General features: G+C 37.3%; 1 protein-coding gene across 2 annotated transcripts in view; it reads left to right on the top strand.

Moving 5' to 3' along the window:
- PKIA (cAMP-dependent protein kinase inhibitor alpha) overlaps window positions 1-18,061 on the top strand; it is a 44,815-nt gene extending 26,754 nt beyond the window's left edge. For both annotated transcript variants that reach the window (XM_039702824.1, XM_039702823.1), the window contains exons 2-3: window positions 10,569-10,746; window positions 15,518-18,061. In XM_039702824.1, coding sequence (XP_039558758.1) covers window positions 10,596-10,746; window positions 15,518-15,597 — 231 coding nt within the window. In that variant the 5' untranslated portion in view covers window positions 10,569-10,595 and the 3' untranslated portion in view covers window positions 15,598-18,061. The remainder of the gene's footprint in view (window positions 1-10,568; window positions 10,747-15,517) is intronic.
- The last annotated feature ends 4,108 nt before the right edge of the window (window positions 18,062-22,169 follow it).

Below are 22,169 nucleotides of genomic sequence, written 5' to 3'. Positions count from 1 at the left end.
TGAATCTGTTTTATGAGGTATAATAAATTGAACTGCTTTTAAGTAAAAAAAAACCTGAAATGCTGTTAGCCAAATTGTTCTTCTTTTTTTTTTTTTCAGCTTCTAGATAGTAATTAAAAGGCAGAATGTCTGATGGCTGAGAAAACTAATTCAAATGTAAAGTAGGTTTTAAATGCCTGCCACAGGACAAAAAAAAAAAAAGGATGGGAAAGACAATTGGTTATCAACAAATCAAAAAGCTGACCAGATAAACCAGTATTGTGAATGTCTTTGTGCCACAATACATTAATCAGTATTTTATAAATTGCCTTTTCCATCTTTTTTTTCTGTGCCAGGCATTGAAAATATACTTTAGATGTGTCATGTTCACAGGTCTTCAGGCTAGCCCAGTGGTATTTATCTGCAAATACTGAAAAATGTGATGTCATTGGGTGTATTTTTGGAAACTCCAACTTGCACGTGAAATGTGAGATCTTCACAGAAGCAAATTATCCTATAGCACTTCTATTTTTTTTTTTTTGAGAGGTAACTGATTTTATTAAAAGCAAATAGGAGCCAATATTTAATATTTAGAAATACATGGTTGTGGTTGATCTTGCTATCAAAAAGGCAAAACCTTTCCTTTCAGTACAGTGTTTGCCACTGCTCAAAAAGAAACACTAATAAGCTCAAGCTTTTCTGTTCTGGATGCTGCAACACATACTTTCTTGATGAGTCATGACTGCATGATTTTAAAAGGAATCACATGCAAACAGTTGAGCTATTTCACCAGAAATTGCTGAAAAGATATGTAATACAACAAATGCTGCTTCTGTTAGTAACTTACATTACCCTAAAAATTTGGGGAAAAGTACCTTGGAGGGAGGACAGCTGTTTGTTTTAATAATAAGGAAGAGTTTAAGGACAACTTAACTGTAGAGCATTTAGATAGCTTGAATAGTTGATAGCCAGACTATACATTGTCCTGATACATTGAAGAATCCTAGCAAATAGGTGTGGAAGAAACCTTATGAAAATGCTGGAGCATCCTCCTGTTATAAATGCTAAGTTATAAATGCTGTCATGGTACTGTTATGTAGACATTTTCTTCTTGCTGTTCCAACTGCTTGCTTTCCCTTTCAAAGGCTTTGTTACCTGCAGACGGCTGTTGTAGATGCTGTAAACATATCAGTCAAAGTGACAGAGTGCTGAACATCACAAAATGCAAACTTCAGCTAACTTGGGGATAGGAGCGACCCGTGGCAGTGGGGGAGCCAAGCCCTGCATTCAAATCAGTGGCCCTGTGTCAAGTCCTTGAGTGAAGTTATCCCACTGTGAGCTTTTTGGTAGAGTAGCTGGAAGAGTCCACCACAGTCTTCCTTTTTGGTCGTAAACTGACTTCTGTGACTGAACTCTTGAATTATCTAAGGCAATTGCTGCTTCCTCCCCATCTCCATATGCTTTTTTCTTCATTTCTGGTCTTGTTTTGCAGACAGACTACTCTTTCTGGATGCTACCTCCCTACCTGAAATCTGATTCTTCACATCCATATTATGTTCTTATAATGCCATCATATTACCCTAGCCCAGCACATGCATGGATAAGTCCTAGCAGTGCTAGTTAATATCTTCTTGCTTGCCATTACCTTTACTGATATTTTAAAACAATGAAGAGCAAGTTCTTACCCTTTGCATTAAAAAGTTGTGTTTTGCATAACAAAGTATTTTACCAGATTGGGCATAAGTTAATATAGAAGAGATGGGCTACATTTCTTGGCTTGTAACAAAAGAGCGTGAATCTTCATGTTAGTTCATGGTTTGCTGTTAGGAATTGCAACAACTGTAATGAATTACTTAAGAATGTTTAGCCATTTCAATCTATAGTTCAGGTGAGTATTTGAGCCCTTATAAAGGAATGGAGGCTGCCTTGTGCTATGGAGCTATTTTTTGGGAAACACAGCTGGTTCCCATTTAAATGGAAAAGTGCACCACAATGTACTGCATACAGTCTTTATGCCACTTCTTTTTTGTTTGTTGGATCTTTTTGGTTATTTTTTGTTTTGTTGGGGTGGTTTGTGGGGTTTTTGGTGTTTTTAATGAGAATGAAGGCTTTTTCTTTTGTTTGTTTGGGTTTTGTTGTGGTTTTGGTTTTTTTGGGTTATTTTGGGGGGGCTGGGGGCATGCTGGTGTTATTGTTTTGACCTCAAAAGCCATAGTACTAGTAAAATAATATCTAACAAAATGTATAACTACAAAGTAAAAAAAAAAAAGAGATAGTGAAGGAAATAGATCTTACATGGATAAGCATTTTATGGATGCTGAATTAGAAAATTCAATGGACCAGAATCCTTTTAGGGCATCTAGAGTTAGGATTCATAGAATCATATGACACCAGGTTAGAAGGGGACTTCAAGGTTCTTCTAGTCCAACTTCTCTTGGCAAAAGCATCTCTGGACAAGATGGCCCAGCACCCTGTTGAGCTGAATTTTATAGGTGTGGAATACTAGGGAATCCACCACTGCCCTGGAGAGATTATTCCAGTGGGTGAGTGTTCTGATTGTGAATAATGTCCTCTTGTGTCCAACTGGAATCGCTCCAATAGTAACTTGTACTCATCACCCCTCATCTTTCCATGTGACTTGTAAAAAGGGATCTCCATTTTGTTTCTAGCCACCCCTTAGGTACTGAAAGATGCTGATAAGGTGTTCCCTAAAACCTTCTTTGCTTAAGGCTGAACAAATGCAGTTCTTATGGTCTAAAGATCTCATTCTTACCTCCTTCCACAGCATTAAACTGCCAAAAATTGGAAATCTGTTCCATAGAAAACCCTTTATCTGGGTGGCTTTCACATCACTGCCTATATACCATTGACTGGAAGGCTCATACCTGTCTGTGGGTAATTCACAGAACTACCTTGCTGCTTGAGCTTCAGTTAAAAGATTGCTAAACCTGTATTTTTGGGGGTTTTTTTTCTGTGGATAGTTGTCTGTAAGGAAGACAGTGGCTCACAGCAGTTTGGCCCAATATATTTGCAGGTTACTGATCATGACTGTTCAGTGTTTTGGGGTTTTTTCCCCCCTATGAAGACATATGCAGCCTGTTGTATGTAGCAGTGACTAAAGGAGACAAAAATAGTCACTACGGTGCTTATATAAAGTCCTCTAAGGAACAGAGTCTCACCTAATGAGACCTCTGGTGATCAATACCTTTAAATCACTGGCTGTGAATGCTGGCACTACTGAAAGAAGTGTCTGAGAGAATAAACTTGATTACAGCACGAATCCTGAATTAAAGGCAAGGTTAGGAGCTTCATGAGCAAAGCCCACATAAATTTTCCTCTCCCCTAATCCCCATCCCCTCTAACATCCTGATCCTAAGCAGACATCAACTTCATATTTCTACAGCAATTCTTGTCTTTTCTGCACGGAGTGTTTCCAAGATGCCAGTCAGTTATGAATTCTCAATAGACTTGTCTTTCCCAGTAACCCAGCAGTTGAAGAAGAGCCTGTTTTTGTTGTTGAGGAGAGATTTTTGTGTCATAGTCTTCATGGGCTTATTTCATCTCACTGTTCATTAAGAAGTGCTTCTCAATTGCCATATAAAGACCCCAACAGACAGGCTTTCTCCAAAGCTGAAATCAGTCCTTTGGAACAAATACTGTATTTGTTCAGTACAGCGTTCTGCCTGTGTTCCTTGGTTCAGAGCACCACAGCATTCTAAGGTGCTGCGTACCTGGCCTCATTCTCCCAGAACCTTAAAACATCGACCTCCTTTCAGCTCAGATAGATGTGTGAATGCTCAGCAGGGCTGCCAGGTGTGTGTCATGTGAGGAGCTGAAATGCTCTCACCTGGCTTGAGCCCTTTATCTATCTCTGTGATTATAAGGTGCTTGCAATGGATTTAGTTGTTCATAGAGTGTATCAGAGTGTCCAGAAAAGTAGTGTTTTAACTTACTCCATCCCTTCACAAGCCAAGAGGTTCATTCAGAAACTGCAGGTAAAAAGTCACACAGCAGTGGATGCCTTTTCTCACAAACACATGTTACCTGCCATTAGTCTTCTTTAGATTAGGTGAATGGTGATGGTAGATTCTAGGTCACCCTCTTCTGCTCCCTAACATCATGTCCCTATGTAGGTATTTAAATGTTGTGATTCTTTTCTTCCATAGAGTGTTAATTTTAAAATACCAAAATATTTATTGCTATTTTTTAGTTAGTCCCCAAACCATCAATGATATCTGCACTGTATCTTTCCAGACAACTAAGGTCTCTGTAGTATTGCTTCATTGGTTAGGTTTGCTTTTTTTTATTTCATTTGCTGCCGCTATTTCACTGCCCAGTTTCATGGAACACTGGAAGCTAAAACTAAATTTGTGAACTTAGATTAAGTGGTGGATGGAAGACCAAATTTGCCTGGCTAAGGACATGGTAAGAACTTAACTATTTGGCTTTTAGTTTTGTACATCTCCTTAGGAAACTGCAACTTAGATAACATAGAAGGAAAACCTATTAACTGTCTTTGTGAATGATCTCCCTGTAGAGGTTGTGAGCTGAAGGTTATCTGACTTCATAGTGCTTTTTTTTATGCAAGTTTAAACAAGCTTATTTTTTTCTGAAAAAATCTTGGTGATTTTCTTTGTTCTGTTTTATTGTTTAACCACTTGAATGGCCTGTTAATTTATATTTAAGATCATAGTAGTACTAGGATGGCTATGTATAGAATATGCACCCTAAAAGTATGCTAATTATGAAATGTAAGTGGCCTGTCCTGTATTGTTGTTTCAAGGAGCTGGTCATTTCAGAAACATCAGACAGAAAAAACTGCATGAGATATTTTCAAAGTGCAGATTAAAATAACTACCCAGCTTGGTATCTTGCGTTGTTATTAATATTTTCTTTAATTGGCTTTCAAGAGTTAATGCTATTTTCCTGTTCATCTGTGTCTATGCAAAAACACATTGTTGTATAACACAGCTACAATCTCTGTGGAAGAAAAATGCTTTTGTTAAATTGTTCCTCTGGTTTTGCTTTCAGCTTAGAAGACTATACATAAGGTAGAAATCTAGGTACAGATTGCTGTGGAATAGATCTGTATTGTCCCTGAAAGAGCCCTGTAGCCCTGTCTCTTAGGCTAGATTTGGAACCAAAATTTATTTTAAAAGCATAATTATACACCTTCTCTAAATCAGACATGCTATTAAATGACAAATTCTCTTAAATTCTTTTTTTTTTTTTTGTTCCCTTGTGAAAGCTGAATATAGATAATTACATTTAAATAATGTGCTGATCGTGATACAACATTTAGCAGCCAAAGCCTGGGAGAGTTTTATTTGAAAATCCTTTATTTGATGCTGCCATTAAGCATAGATAAAGAGCTGAATATAGATAATTACATTTAAATAATGTGCTGATCGTGATACAACATTTAGCAGCCAAAGCCTGGGAGAGTTTTATTTGAAAATCTTTTATTTGATGCTGCCATTAAGCATAGATAGAGAAAGAGAGGGAGCATACATTGAAGGATTTTACCTCTTAGCCTTACACTGCAGGTTTGCCAAGAAAATGGCAGCTCTCTGGTGTTTGCCAGCAGCATGTGCCAAATTCATAGATAAGCTGTACATATGGCAAGTGCCCACTCTTGTTTTGTTTTCCTTTTGAAATAATTATGAATACCAATTAGCACAGTACTTCAGATTCACTCGGGCTTCTTTTAGGTACCTAGTCCCTTAAACAGACTTAAGTTCAACAACCCTGGGTACCTCTGGCCCATAAGTAGTAGAAACACTGCTTTTTAGTTCATGATGATATACCACATAATTTCTGTTCTTTTCCTCCCAAACCCTTGAGAGCAGTGGTACTGTGTATTACTGGGTTTCACTGAATGATTACAGAACACAGTCAAATTTGGATTACATTTGTGAACTCATCAGTAACTTTTTAGGATTTTTTTTTCAGTTACAGAGATTTGACAATTATTTTCAGAGAATTGTGGGATAACATTTGCTATATATAGCATGGAAATGGAAAATATAACATAAATTGGATTGAGGAGTTAAAGGAGTATTCTGGTAAATTTCTGAAAACACAAATACTGATTCTTTCTGTACTTGTTAAATTACAATGTTCTCATCATAGAATCATTAAGGTTGGAAAAGACCTCTAAGATCATCGAATCCAACCATTAACCAAACATCACTGTGTTCACCACTAAAACATGGCCCTAAGTGACAGGTCTACACATCTTTTGAACTTTTCCAGAGATGGTGATTGACCACTTCCCTGGACAGCCTGTTCCAATGCCTGACCACCCTTTCAGTGAAAGAAGTATTCCTAATATCCAATCTAAACTTCCCCTGGTGCAAGTTGAGACCATTTCCTCTCATCCTGTCACTTACTACTTGGGAGAAGAGGCTGACCCCTGCCTGGCTACATCCTCCTTTCAGGCAGTTTAGAGTGATAAAATCCCAACTGAGCCTCCTTTTCTCCAGGCTAAGCATCCCCAGCTCCCTCAGCCACTCCTCACAGGACCTGTGCTCCAGACTCAGCCCCAGCTCCGTTGCCCTTCTCTGGACACTCCAGCAGCTCAGTGTTCTTGCCATGGGGGAACCAGAATTGAGCACCAGGTTTGGGTGCAGCCTCACCAGGGCTGAGTACAGAGTGACAATCACTGCCCTGGTCCTGCTGGCCATGATGTTTCTGATACAGGCCAGGATGCCATTGGCCTTCTTGGCCACCTGTGCACTCTCTGGACCATGTTCAACAGATATTGACCAGCATCTCCTGGTCCTTTTCCGCTGAGCAGCTGTCCAGCCGCTTTTCCTCCAGCCTGTAGCATTGCATGAAGTTGTTCTGATGCAAATTAAGGACCCAGCACTTGGCCTTGTTGAACCTATCCTTGGCATCCTTTTCTCCTTCTGCATTCCTTGGATACTTATTCTACCCCTTATGTTCAATACTGAATATTCATTAACAATGCAGGCATGTCTTGATAGACTGGCTAAAATCCAGGGTAACAACTCTACCATTCTCATCCTCTGTAATTTCTTAAGTAAATAATTTTCAGCACAACTTTTTGTGAGGAAGGAATTGCAAAGAGAAGGAGAAAAAAAATCTAACATTTCTAGATGTTTATGAAATTAAGAATCTGAGGAAATAAAAAATGCTGTATGAAAATCCCCTGGGCTGTGATGCAAAGTCTGACCCATTACCAGGCACAGTGACTCTACGTGGGAGGAAAGGTAAAGCACAGCTGGGGGGTATTTCTGATGGGATGGTATCTTATCAGTTACCAAGGAATCCAATCTTGCAACAGCAGGTTTCATTAATCCTTATTTTCTCAGAGCTTCTTTCTTCAGTTTGCTGGTTCAGTTGGTGGAAACAGTGAGGTTTGCAGTCCTCTTGATTCAGTGTAATTTCACATAGCAGAGTACTGGTTTTGCAACTTTTTGAAAAATTTAAATTAGTAGAATTAGCGGGACTGTGACCACAATCTTTCATGCAGGAGTACCTGTTAATGCAATTATTTGGGAAATTCAACTTGTATTTCACAGAGTTATTAGCAAATTCCACTCCTTCCACAGAGACTGAAGGGGGAAAAAAAGATTTTTTTTGAAGTGAATGTTAATTCCTTAATGACTGGTTCAGTGAATTAGTACAAACTGCTGGGCACTGAGCCATTCGTTGGAAGGGGAGCTCTTTGGTGACGTCAGTGGAGTTCCTTATTTATGCAGTAATGTCTCAAGACAATGCCAATACAAAACAGAATGGTATTTGTTATTTAGTAGGAGACACAGACAGGAAAATTTGGAAGTGTCATAAATATATGTTTGATAACGTTATTTTTTGATCAGAATGTTGTTAGTAATCCCATATTGAGCATACAGAAAACGAGCATTTAAAAAGTTCTCTAGAAGCACATTTTTCCCTGCCTTTATAGCTTGTTTTGTAGCTGAAACTAAATAAACTTGACATTTCCTCTGGTATTCTCCATTTTAATGGAATGTTTCAAGAGCAGTATAATCCTACAGAAGCATATTCTGTGGAGTGTAGTTTGTACATCCAGGGAATTTATCATGGAATACAACCTGGATTATTTTGCAACTCTTACAGCCCTGCAGCTCCTTCCACCTCAGTCATATTCTTCTCTAGTTATTCTGGGCCTGCTGCACTCATATGCACCTTTCAAAGAAGAAAAGTAAACAACTCTGTTGTCGTTTTTTCTATGCTAAAAATAAATTAATGTCTTCACAGGGGTAATAGCTACAGAGAGTTTGGACTGGTCCTACACTAATATGAAATCCAAGCCTGTAATACTATTGATTGCTTTCATGGTTTGCACTTCCTTTTCTACAAGTCAGTTGCAATAAAAAGCGTGCACAAATATAAGGGATTTTGGCTTAAAATCTTTTAGTCTCTGATTTTGGTGAATGCTATTCAGTGAATGGGTCAGATAAGTCTGAAAACTTGTGCTGTTTTCTTATAAAAAATGCCCTCATTGTTTCCCTTCACCTTTGCAAGTTACATGCTGCATTACTACATGGTTGATATACTTGGCCAGTGTCTGCACCTTAGGCAAAGAACAAATGGTAGACTCCTCATTTGCTTCAATATTCTTGCAGTGTTTCAAAAGGAGGGCACTTCAGAGGAAGAAATGCATGTGGTCTCATTCTGATGAGAGCTTTTGTTATTAACAGAGGCACTGCGCTATTTTATGTGTGTCAGACAGTCTTTCAGTCAATGCTGACCTTTATTCCCTCCCTAGGTAGTGTTGTTAGGTTTTGTGGGTTGATATGTTTTTTGGTTGTTGGTTTGTTGGAGTTTTTGTTTCTTTGTTGGTTTGGTTTTTTTAAAGCAGTTTCCTGTATCATAGTGGTTGATCTTAAGAGTAAAATTAGCCTGTCAGCCATTCAGTGTTTGGCATGGGACACCAAAGCTTGCTAGCAGTGAACTTCTTTTAAAGTCAGTCAGTCTTGCAATGATACTTGATGCAGATATATTTAGACTAAAGAAAATATGGTGTAGAACCCTTTCCTTGGCTTCTCACACACATCATATATACACCCTCATACAGCTGACTGAATTTGGGGAGGTGAGGAATGGAATGAAGATGAGGAGTGAACAGCGTTTGTAAAGTTATTCAGAGGTGAGGGTGGAGAAGGATTGACTGTTGCCTTTTTTTTGTATCTATTTTTAAAATAAAAAGTGTATATAAAAAATGAGGGGTTTTTTGTTTATTTGAAGAGAGAAAGCTGAACTTTTGCTGCTGTTAATGTTTGTGATGACTTCAAGAGCTGCTTCAGTGTCCAGCACCTGCAGTAGGAGCTGATTAAAAATATTCATCTATTCTATGCAAATGTGAAGTTTTGGCTACTTTAGTAATAGCAGCTAAAGCCACTTACTGTAGGAAGCTGTGAGTTGCTGCCTGCATGGCCATGTCCTCTGTCTTCAGTGTGCAAAAGCAGAGAAATTCTACTTAAAATTAAGGGGGCATACAAGTGTGGGGGAGCTGCTTTGGGTTGGTAGTTCTGTAGTTTCTTTTCTTTAAAGTACTCCTCTAGCAGAAAGCTTCCCTGATTCCCATATGACATGGAAACATAAAACATGAGGAAAGTGCGGTTGCCTAGCATTTTTCAGGAAACCTTAGACATGTACCCATGAAACTACAGTAAAAGCAATGTGATCAGTGAGAGAAAGTGCTCCTCCCCATACTCTTTAACATTTTATAAATTAAGAAAATAAAATTCTACTAGCGTAGGTCTGTAGCATATATTGCAGCAGAGAGGCAGTTCTTTCTGTTACTGAGATTGAAATAGCATATTGTATTTCCTGTTGTCTTTGTCAGATCTTGCATTAATGCACATCATCACATTATTCCATAATGACACAAGAAATGTTTTCTAATGAAAAGAAGTTCTGAGTTTATATCTAGCTTACAGAGCACTGCTTTCAAACCTCTGCATTCTCGTTTAGCTATTCTGCTTGCTCTGGTAGCATGTCTCCACTCATTTCAGGAGCATTATAGCAATGCATTTAAATTAGGGAAACTACCACACCAAAATAAATTAGTTGAGCCTGAAGAGGTCTGTATACAATGCCAAAACTAATATTAACAGGAAAGAAAATATACAACATAACTGTGTCTTGTGTATGAGCACAGGGTTCTGCACACAAAAGCATTATCGATTTGTACTTTCTTACTCGTTACACTCTGCTTTTTGTAGAAAAGAACTTTGTTCCACCCCCTGCCTACCTCCTACATCTCAGCTAATATTAAAAGCAGAGACAACTCTGTAAAGAAATTATGTTGCTGAGGTCATTGCTTTTATAAAGTACTCACTATCACTTTATGAAGCATGGAAAATTAAGTTGGTTAAAATACTGTTGAATACAGATGGCATAAAACACACATGGTGTTTTTGCTTTCTACTCTGTTTCTTCTCTATTTTCTCCAAATTTTGAAACTGGCTAACCAGTACAAGAAGATGTGTCGATCTACCCTGGAATGGGAACTTCTAGTTCTCTTCCTAATCCATGAAGTCATCTGGTTTTCTGGTGGTCTAAGTGGTGGTTTTTGTTTTTCTCCTCCCATCCAGGTACTGCTATGTGGATATTTGTTAGCAATGACTGATGTGGAATCTACATATGCAGACTTTATTGCTTCAGGAAGAACAGGTAGAAGAAATGCATTACATGACATCCTTGTGTCCTCTCCGGGAGGGAACTCCAGTGAACTAGCCTTAAAGTTATCAGAGCTTGATATAAACAAAACAGGTGAGTATGTTTTGGGATTTTATTATATTTATTTAAAACTAAAATGAAAACTAGTACACAAAACATGGTTATGTGCCCACATTATTCCCTTGTTCCTCAGCACAAGAAATATTTTTTTCTCTAATCAACATGAGTTGCTTGCAATAAGAATCACGGATTTCATAAATGGAAAGGGTAGTTATTTGCAAGTACAACACATCCCTGAATAAAGAAAAGTTGTTCTGCAGTGAGTGCCTAGTGGAAGGGTCTAAAACAGGATAAATTTTATGAAAATTAGAGTATAAGGAAGAAAATAAGGAAGTCATTATTAAAACCTATGTCTGCATAATATCCTTTAGCGGATCTCTCTGATTTGAAGCCTGTAGGAGAAGCCATGTGTTTGCTGAAGGGTTGTTGTGAAATTAACTTTTTTCAGCTGCCAAAGGACAGGGCAATAGGAATGCATTAATGTTTGTTTTACCTGGATCTTTGTTTCTGAGTAAATTGTCTCTTTCTCTTTTCTGCTGATACTTGTCCTTCTTTTAAGATGATGAACAGTAATTCAATCCTAAATCTTTAATATTGCCAACATTTTTATATGCTTCTTTATATTCAGTTGAGAGAAGGGAGGGGAGTGGACCTTACATGAAATAAAAATAGTAATATGTTCAGGTATTTATTTTTATGTTAGGTGAGTAGCGGCTAATGAATAGATCTTACAGATATTAGAAAGACCTTTCCAGATGTTAGGGAAGGCATGGTTTGCTTATTTTAATAATACCAGAAGAAAATAAATGCAGCAAAGAAACTGTTGATAAGCAGCTGCCCTGTTTGTGCACATACTTTTCTCAGAGATAAGGACAAGAGTTCTGAGGCAGTCTCTTCACAGGACAGTCACATGTGGGCAGCTTGATGTTGAGGTGGTTGCAGTGCTGTTTTGAAGGAGGGCTTCTTTTCTTGGCTTCTGGACTAATGTACATCCTAAGTCACTCCTTTTGCCAGTTTGGGACCTAGAGATTCTATATGCATGTAATTCTAGCTGGGCAGGGCCTTTAGTTTATTTCTGTTTAAAAAATGCTTTATAAGTATGTGTGTAGGTGTGTGATTTTATTTTAGTGGGGACAGGTGTAAAATGTTGGAAAAACAAAAAGTAGGTGCCATTTGAAAGGCATAATGCCTTTGTGCTTTAATTTCTTCAGTCTCAGATTTACACTTATGAAAATAATTTTTGATCCTGTCCATTTAGAAGATAAAAACAATCCCTATTTTTAAGTTGAACACTGGAGTTCTTATAAGCCAGAAATGTGTTTCCAGGAGTCTCTTTAGTTCTTCTTGATGATCTCTTTTGAAGCCCAGGTAACTTAATCAATGCAGAAAAACATGCAGAGCTGTTCATAAAATTATCTTAGATAGTAGAAACACAGAAGTATCTGCATACTTCAGAAGGTTATTCAGTTTCCATTAGATAAAATGAAAATACATTTAAATTCTGTATTATTAGTACAACTAGGGGCCAAGTAAAAGCCTCTAAACAAAAGTTATTAGAAAAGGCATTGTCTTACCTAGCATTCATGTGAGTATTAGTGTATTATCACGTGATGTCATTCCAAATCAAGAGAGGCTAAAAAATACTTTGCAAAATTATATAAAATTCCAGTTCAGAATATATTAATGCTTGTAGGATGCATATATGCATCACATCTGACAAGATTAAGAAGAAAACACATTTGGAGGCTATATCTTATTTCTTTTAAGGTGCATGTCAAACAATTTATGCTAAGTACAACTTAATTATATAAATATAGACATCAAGTTTTGATTCTTTCTTTTTATTCCTATTAGAGCTGCATGCATTTTCTTGCAAAACTGCAAACGTGTTTGCTTTCAACTGCATGGAGTAATGGCAGAGTAGGATAATGCAGATGTTAAAGGAAAAACAAGGTGGTTATAAAACATATGTAAATTAAACTACCCAAGCATATTTAGTACATTCACTTTGAAAAGCCTGCAGATACGTTTCCTGTAAAAAAACAGAACAGCTTTTAACAGCACTAGACTTGTTCAAAGACAATGTATTCTTCTGTTACTCAGTAGCTGATACCTGGAGTGAGTGTTGGTTAATCCCCTCATCAATGAGCCAACGACAGATAATCAAGAGTTTGCTGCATAATTATGTATAATAAGTATAATTACTGTGTGATACTCTCTCTTCAAAACAACTGTCCCAGTTTTCTTTGTCCATAGCAAGCTAACAACCTGTTATTATCTATGGAATGGATATATTTACCAAATACCAAAATACAGGTTCCAAGGACTGTGTCAACACGTTTTATCTAAATTAAGTAAAAACAACACTTTGTACGTCTGATAGATAAACTGGAAGAGCAATCATAGGATAGAAGCAAAAGAAAGATTTTTAGCAGGGAAATCAGTAGGTAGCTCTCTTCTCAACACTCTCAAGGTAACCAATGCAATCCAAAAAATTTGATCTTGCAGTTTGTAGCTAAATTAAGTAGTGAGGTAAAAGTACAATGAAGAATGAGGACAAGTCTCTGCAGATCTGATCTCTAAAACAAACTGCTGCTTTTCTGGGTGCTATAGAACACAGAAAAGGACATTTCCTTGTAAAAGTTGTAGAGGTCCAAGCATCTACAAATAATGTGGGTAATAGGTTGTTAAAGACCAACATAACCGGAATGAAGAACTGACTGTAGAAATTAGTGAGTGAAAGTAATTGCTTTTAGGCTATGTAGAAGTGTTTTGGGTGTAAGCAGGGGGAATAGTGATTAAAAGCTGTACATTAGCAGGACTGGTAACTCTAGCCAGCTGACCTACTCACACAACTGTATTGTGCCTTAGAGTACTGTATTATTTAGTTTTGTTTCTTTTTTTAATACTGCCTGATGGTTTCAAAATGCTGTGTAAAAATTACAGTCTTGCTCTCAAGAGCTTCTAGCCATCAGGTTTTAAAGAAAGAACAGCCATGTGCTTAGTAGCTTTGGGATTCTCGGAACTTAAAAGTAAAATTATGTCTGTAAATATGTTTTAAAGCCTTTGGTAAGAGAGCTCTGCCAGTAGAAAGAAAAAGCTAGTACCAAGATAGTCTATTATAGATTAAATGGGTTTAGATTAACGAGTTTCTTCAGCAAATTGAGAAGAATCTTTCAAGAAGAGATATATTAGAAGCTTAGTGCACTTTCCCTGGGTGCTCTGTGTTTAACACTAAGATAGTGAAATGTTTAGGCTTTCTGTCCAAGAGTGATTTTTTTTTTTAAACACAAATAGCTTGCAAGAGTGTATTTTGCTCTTCAGTTTTGGGACTTTTTTCCCTATTCTTTTTGTTAATAAGATTTTCACCAGGAAAGTTTGGCTTGCCCACACAGTAGTAGTCAGAATAAATGGAGGGCAAAGCAGGCAAAAAAGAAATGACCCCCTGAAATTACACTCATCACATCTTCTGCAGTATCAGAACAAATGTAGGAGGTTTTTAGAAAGCGTTTAGACAACTGGGGCAAAAGGGATTTCTGTCCAATAGCAAATAATCACATGTAGATCCATCCTGATGGAATCCTTTCTAATTTGAGAGGTGAAAGTAAAGAAGAGTTTTCTGGGAAAGTGCCTTGCAAAAAAGTTGTGTATTTACTACTCAACCCATAAAGAACAGAACAAATCTCACTGTTTAATAGGTAACTGACTTTCCATGCAACTTTTCATCAGGTTGAATGTGATAATTCACAGTATCCTGTGAGGCATTTTCCTGCCTACTCAGTGCATGCACAAAACACAGCTGTCATGTCTAAGCTGTTTGCAATGTTCTTTGCAAGGCAAAGAACTTTTTTCCCCTGCCCTTTCTTCTACACAGAAAAGAGAAGGCGTTTGTGATGCTTATTTCTATAAACAGAAATAAATCTGCAGATGCACCATGTGATCTGAAATGTGGAAACAATAAATATCTGCATTGAGAACCCTGCCTTCATTCTAAAGATCTATAGATTAAAAGGCACTGCTACATCTATCTAAACCTTCTTATAGTCTAGCCATGGAATTTTCTTCCCTTATCAAGCCATTTCAGAATCAAGCCATTACTCTTAACATTATTTGTTGTTGTGTATCTATAGCTGATCAGTCCAGTGTTCAGGGACTTGTGTCTCACTTGCAGTCACCTTCCTGTTGCCTGAACGTGTGAGGTCTTTAATTGTTCTGTAAAATGCAATACTTTGCATATAGATAGTAAAAAGCTTTTTACAATGCTTTTCTTGGCCTTCTTTAGACAGACTGTGAGTTGCCTGCTCACTGTGTCTCTGTAGGATGTGATCCGTTCCTCAGATCCTTCTGTGGTTTGCAGTGGGACAGCTGGACTGAACACTGTGGACATGATGCTCAAAACAGATGCGCAGAACTAAAGCAGCTTTAGCAAACTATTGTTTTTATTGAAGTTGCATCTCTTTGTAGCAAACTCTATTCAGATTGGTGCAATGAGTTGGGTTTTTTTCTCTTATACTGTTATAGCATCACAGTGAAGAAATTTTCAAAAATACTCTACTGTTTTTGTTAAATTCATTAATTTTTAGCTACCTTTGGTATTTATTTAAAGTGATACTTGTGATTGCAGCTAGGAATTTGGATCTCAAGAGACACTTTCTAAAATAAAGTATAGCTATCTTAGCAGTAAAGAGTTTCATATTTCAGTTTCAATTTCTTTTTACTTTGTTTTTGAAACTGATGGATGAATAATCGGGGTTCTCTTTCTTTTAGGGTGGATTACTCATCCTTTTTTTTTCCTGTCTTATAGAAGGAGAAGGAGATGCACAACGAAATCCAAGTGAGCAAACCGGGGAGGCCCAAGGGGAGGCAGCAAAGCAAGAAAGCTGACATCCGACTTTGACCGAGTGCAGCAGCTGCTGGATGTTTTCAGGCTACAAGAGTGTGCTGGAACAAATTTGTTTCCATGAGCAAGCTGGTAGAAAAGAAAGTGCATGTGTCTTCACTGCTGGAACCCACTCAACACAATGCTAAAAATCTGGGTACAAGCTGTGACAGAAGACAGAATTTTCTCTACCTCTGTCATTAGCAATGGTTGAACATGTATTGATTTTTTTGGGATAGTGTCATCAGATGGATCCCTTCATAATGACTACTCGATGGGAACACTTTTAGAAAGTAGAACAGGTAAATCTTGTAGCAAATGGCCTTTGAAGCATCAGAGGATCTAATTGTGTATCTTAAGCGAAGGCTTGTGTGATCCTCAGAGTTTAAAATTCTCTGGCCAAAGTGTTTGCCCATTATAAGAACTGTAAAGAAAGCACTGTTTTTAGAACTTTGCATCTGTTTTACAGCTCTGTTATTTACAATGGTTTTTGTATTGTACAACTTAGATGCTCCACACTGCCCCTTCTCAACTGCTTATGAAGAATATTTCTGTTACTGTGAATTTTTCTACCACACGTTTTGAAAGGGCTGGTTTTGTGCATAAGGTGGTGATGTGCACATGATAGATCTAAAACGTCAACCGCTCAATTGAATATGCCTAAACCTAAATGACTCAGCAACACTCTAATTTGTTACTAGATGAGCCTTCAAAACGATTTGTTAATGTGAATACTTGAGCGTGTGTTGTGTCCTTGGTACAGTTTTGCCACTTGCCTGTAGTTAGTTGCATATCAGAGACTCAAATTGAATCTTTTATGTTATTCTTCCCCATTTTTCTAATTTTGGTCCCAGTTTCTTAATCTTTCTCTGAGATATTTTTTTAAAATGTTATTCCAAGTATTTTATTGTTATGGTAGTTTTAAGAATACATTTATAACCTTATATAGGTTAAAATTCAAACTAATTCCATGGTGCTAGAGGTTTTCCTGATTCACAATGTAAAAGATAGGCCTTGTTTACACATGGGAAAATAACTGGCATAGGTTATTGCCAATTATGCATTCTGAAATGAGTTTTAGAATGCAGTATAGTCCAATGAGTGGCTTCTGGGCTGGATCCAGCAAAGGGTTGGATTTTTACTATTCCTTGCCTTTGCCTCAGTTGATCAGGCTGTTGAGTTTGCACAGCCAGTAGCCTGCTACTGATGCACCCAAACAGCCAAGTGCTAGAATCTGCTACAGTAGCCTGGTGGCTTGGAGTTGGAAAGGGAGGTGGGAGACTTGGCATCTAGCACCCAAAGACTAGATTTTTTCCCATTTCATCTATTCCAAAATGACAGTCCAAACTGGGCCTTCATCAAAATACCAGGATAGCTTGTCCATCCAGGACATCACTTAAAATACCTACAAATTAATAACCTGTTCTGCAGTAGCTATTGCTGATTGATTTGTTTTCCCCCCTCGTCCTGCCCCAATAGACAAGGCCATTCATGAGGCTGAATGCTGCAAAATGGGGCAGCCACACCTCTGTGTGACTAAGGTGAGTGAAGAGAGTGACTGATAGTAAACCATGGCAATCACACAAGCACCAATCACAAGGTCAGAAGATTTGTTTTCTTTTATTAATAGGAGGTGATGTCACTTTATATATAGTATATATATATATTATATATATTTTTGTGTTGTTGGTTTCAAATGTTATGCACTTTTTAATGTTTGTAAACTTTTACTAATGAATAGTGTGATTGCTTCCTGAATATATTAATCATCAGTTAACAAAACATCTTTGTGGCCACAGCTGTTTGTTTCTACCATGTATCATAGTACTTGTCACCTGAAAATTTTTTGTGAGATATGTGGAGGAAAAAACCCACTCTGATCAGTATTATGAGATCATTTATTAGTGTTAATAAAAACAAGCCAGCCGTATGCTTGTGGCTCATGTGTGTAATATTAACTCTCACCTCTAGTGTTTGGAAGCTGAATGCCTTGCTGTCTTATTAGCTGTCAAATGCCCTGTCTTCTTGGTAAGAGAAGTAGTCCATTTGCTTTGGAAATACTGTTATCCTTAAACAATTCTAATTCATTTGTTTCACTTGGTGTTCCTTTCAAACTTAACACATTATTATTAACCTTTTTTTAAATTTTTTCTCCCCCTTTTGTGCTTGCATCAAGTCTTCAAGCTGAACTGGTTGCCCTTTGTCATGGACTAGTTACTGTCAATCTAGCACAAATGCCAGAAGGAAATAGGATTCTAGAGGATTTTTTATAGTGTTACTTTATTGATGATGCATGAAACATCATCAGTAAAATGTTGCAGAAAAAGGCAGTAGTGAAATAAGTATTTACAATATATTAAGGTGATGGTTTTCCTTATTTTCCTTCACTGCTCTTCTTTATTTCAGTATACTTTCCTTCTTAATTCTTTTGTGTTGTTAAATAAAATTAATTTCAGCCTTTCCTCTCTATTTTGTATCTGTTTCTTCTGTTTCTCCTCTTTTTTTTCTTGTTTTTAAACAAATTATGGTGTCTTTTGCTGGTTTTTGAAACCCATCTTTTTGTGATGGAAAATAGCGTTGTTAATTTTAGTGGAGTAAAAGGCTATTTATGTTCCTCTTCCCCCAAAAGTGTATGAGTGCTTGATTTATCACTTGAACTGTGCTTGCTGTCTTAATTTTGGATATTTCTGTAGCATCTACAAGCAGGCCTCGCTTAATGTAAACATGTGGTTAATCTGTGCCAAGTTACAGCACTGTATCTTGAGTATTATTGTTACCAAAGCAATTACAGAAGAGGTACTTTAAATATATTCACACCTTCACTTCTGTGTAATTGCATCATATAACAGGGACACTGATGGCAGAACCAGACTTTGACTGGGTTATTTTTGCTTTTGTTAGTTATCTTTTTCAGTTCACCTGACACTCTGGCTTCTCTTCCAGTATATTCTTTCTATTTTATTGTGTTCATGATAGTTAAATGTCTGTTTAATCCGTGCTTATCTTAGGAAGATCTTCCCAAAAAGCTATATAGACACAACAAAGTTAGGTCTGGAATATCAGCATCATAGAATACTTCTTTTCTTTGAAAGGTTTGGCTTTGGTGGGATGGTGGTGGTTTGTTGTTTCATTTTTGGGGTTTTTTTTACAGTCTCTAGTTTTCAGTGCTTTGGTCAGTCTGAAGTAACATCTCTTAAAAAGTCTCTATATTCACATTCTTGTTTCCATAATGAAGTCTATGACTATATTCATTGCACTTGCAGGGTTCAGGTTCCCTGTCCACTTGAAACAAACAGAACTTTAGCACTATAATTGGACAGAGATACTGGCATTTCTTTCTTCAGCTTATTTCCATTAATGTTGGCCATGTGCTTCACAAAGCATGTGTTGTAAGGCAGCAGCAAGCACACACATTTGTTACTTCATCAAGCCATCATTTTAGAGCCAAAAGTTCACCACGACCTTTGATAACACAATTACTGAATGTGAAAAAAATGTCAGTACAGTTGGTCTGCATCTGTGTAATTTCTCTTGCATTTTTTTCCAAAATTTTGAAATGGGAAAAGGTTTATCCTCATAGGAGTGCAAACGGATAATTAATTATCTGGTGCCTAGGAGGAGCAACTAACAAAGGGGTTAAGATGGAATTTCTACAGTATGAATGCCTTTCTCAGCTAAATTGGAGAATTTCAGGTGTTCTTAATGTTTTAATTTTATGTTTCAGAAGCATCCATGAATTTTGTTTAGAGGAAAGACTGAGAGCTGCTGTTGAGACTGAGACTGAGTGTAGTAACCTCAGCTTTGACAGACTTTGCCTTACCTCAGCAGTGTTCCTATGCTGAATGCTGTATTTTTGCTGACTTGTTACTATGTTTTGCTCTGCATCTCTTTCTGGTTGGTTTATTTTCCTGTGGTTCCCTGATGTAAAATAATACTTTAGAAATAGATGGAGTGCTGTATTACTGTATATTGCTGACTAAAGTCTTGTAGTGGAAAGATTGTTTCACTTAATCTTTTTGGTCAATGCACAGAGTGGGATTTGTTTCAAAGTTCTTTCCACAAGAGAAGCAATAGAGCCAGGAAAGTGTGAATCCAAGAAGATAGGCCAGCAATATAAGGAGGCTATCTCTTCTTAATAATAAGGCAGGTGGACCCAGTGCATAAAATAGCTTCCTCCATCATATCATGAACAGTTAGGATGTGTTGATACTAGGGAAAAAGACAAATTGTTCAACTTCAGGTGATATTTTGATTTCCAAACCAACTTCAAGTTCTCAACAGTACTCTAGAACAGAAACATCCATAAATCTGTGCCACATACCCTTGAGACCAATCCTAGTATCACCAAGTTTTAATGAAATCAAAGATTTGTTCTCCAACATAAAATACAGAATGCTCTTAAAAAGCAGAAACACTTAACCAATAAGAAAATTGTAGAAATAAGGGTAGTGGCAGGAACATTCTCACTGTTCTCTACCTCTTCAGGCTGAACTTTTTTCCTCCAAGGGAGTAGAGTAATTATCAATGTGGATGAGTGTTAGCTCACTATCTAACAGCATGTTAACAAAATATGAACAGGTTTTAAAGCAGAGAGTAAAGCTAAACAAAACTATAGTGCACTCATGCTTACAAATAGCATCCTCATCTTCTGAAAGCAGCAGGACTTCATGTTCTGTCCTTTTGCATTGATTTTTACATTATGGCTTAGGAGCTGCCGATGTTTTAGAATGGAGGACAGGACAGGCTTGTCATATACACACATGATGTGTGTGTATAAATGATCTCTTGGTATTTTCAGGCAACACATGCTTCAGTACCCTGAAACAAAATGTTTCTAAACAGACCAGTGCTAATAATGACTTGCTTGAGTTCTTAAGGTAAGTTTTTAGCAAATTAGCCATCAGTATACACTTTCAATCCTATTTGCTGTTAGGAAATTCTCTGGTGCTGATCCATGAGTGTAGTGTGATAGCAAAAAGTTTGACTGAGGCAGATGATCTTGAGTGCTCCCAAAATTTCTGACACAAAAATATTCATAACAAATCCACACCACCTTCTTTCAACAGCAAAGACAGATAAGTGTTTTGTATTTGCTAAATAATAAACCTAGTTTGTCAGGGGTTAATCAGTTAATGCTTAGATCTAGTCTTGTGAAACCCCCCCCCAAAAAAAAACCAAAAAAAAACCAAAAAAAAAAACCCAAAAAAAAAAACACAACACCCCAAAACTCTTGAACCTGAAAAATTAATCAGGTTTTTGCATACAAAATGATAAGAGATGAAATTTTTAAAAATGTAACTTGGCAGCAATTTATAGGAAATAGTGACATATCACCTACAAGAGGTATGAGAGATCCTTGTGGAGAGATTAAATCTTGAGCAGCTCTGCATGTAAGTTGTTCTATTCTACATCTGGTTTGTTGCATTAGTATGTCAATTATGTCTCATTGTGTTCATCAAACATGGGAATTGCAAACAGATACACAAAACAGTTTTTAAGTATGAAACCAGAAACAGGCATCCAAGGCAGCAAGGAAAACATATTTTTAACCACACAGGATGCTAACAGGTGAATTTCATTACTCATATATTGTTATTTGCAGATTCTTCTTTTCAATAAAAAAAGAACAACACAGGATTGTGAAAAGAAATCCAGTACAGAATGTGCACACCAGCAAAACCATGTATTTCTCTTAGTAGAATTCACTTATTATTAGGGTCCTCAAATGGCAAGTGTCTAGCCAATGTGTATTAGCCATGTCTTTGATGTGGGAAGCTTATCATTAAGTCTCAGTGAAATTTCACTGTGTTTCCCACTAGTTCAGCCAACTCACTTGCCTGTAAAATGTCCTCTGTTACCCAGGTTCTTTCCAGTTCAGAGAGCAGCTGGCTGTTGATGCACGAACACAGGTACTGTAATGATATGTATCTGCTGCCTTAATAGTTCTCTCTATCAATGGAACAGAACGTAGATGAGTTCTTGGGGTCAGGATCTACTTTAAAATGTCTTGGGACTACCATCACTTGTGGGAATCTAATAATTGGTCCTGAAAGAGGCTATGCTAGGTTTTTGGTGGAATATTATAGTTACAGATGAATGTAAAACACCAAATTATGCATAAATTTGGGGAGGGAGGGGGGCTTGAAACTGGGTGTTACGCAGGTAGCATGAGAACCATATTCTCACAGAAATGTGGCTACTAAATTAGATCTGGCAAACTAAAAGCTTTTAACATTTTAAGAAGTTTTGCCATAACCCATACAACATGCATTGTATTTGGAAATTGTTTTCATGCTATTTCTTCTCAACAAGGCTTGTGTGCACTGTGTCAAAATAAATTGGTTAGAAGATGCAATAAAAAGTAGAAGAACTCAATCTGACTGTACAGCCATGAAAAAAGTGTCATTCCTGCACATGGCCCTCCCTCAGACACAGCATCTACAGCTAATGCTTGTGACTGCTGCAACACACTGTATTTTAGCTTGGTTGGACCAGGATTTTCAAGACACCTTGTGGAGTACAACTGAACCATACCTTCTATCACCAGGCATATTTGATCAATTAATTTTTTCTCCCA

Source organism: Passer montanus, unplaced genomic scaffold (genome assembly GCF_014805655.1).
Source record: "Passer montanus isolate IOZ18808 unplaced genomic scaffold, ASM1480565v1 scaffold16, whole genome shotgun sequence".
Classification (NCBI taxonomy): Eukaryota; Metazoa; Chordata; class Aves; order Passeriformes; family Passeridae; genus Passer; species Passer montanus.
The sequence above is the reverse complement of the archived record's forward strand: the minus strand, read 5'-3'. Positions and strand labels throughout refer to the sequence as shown.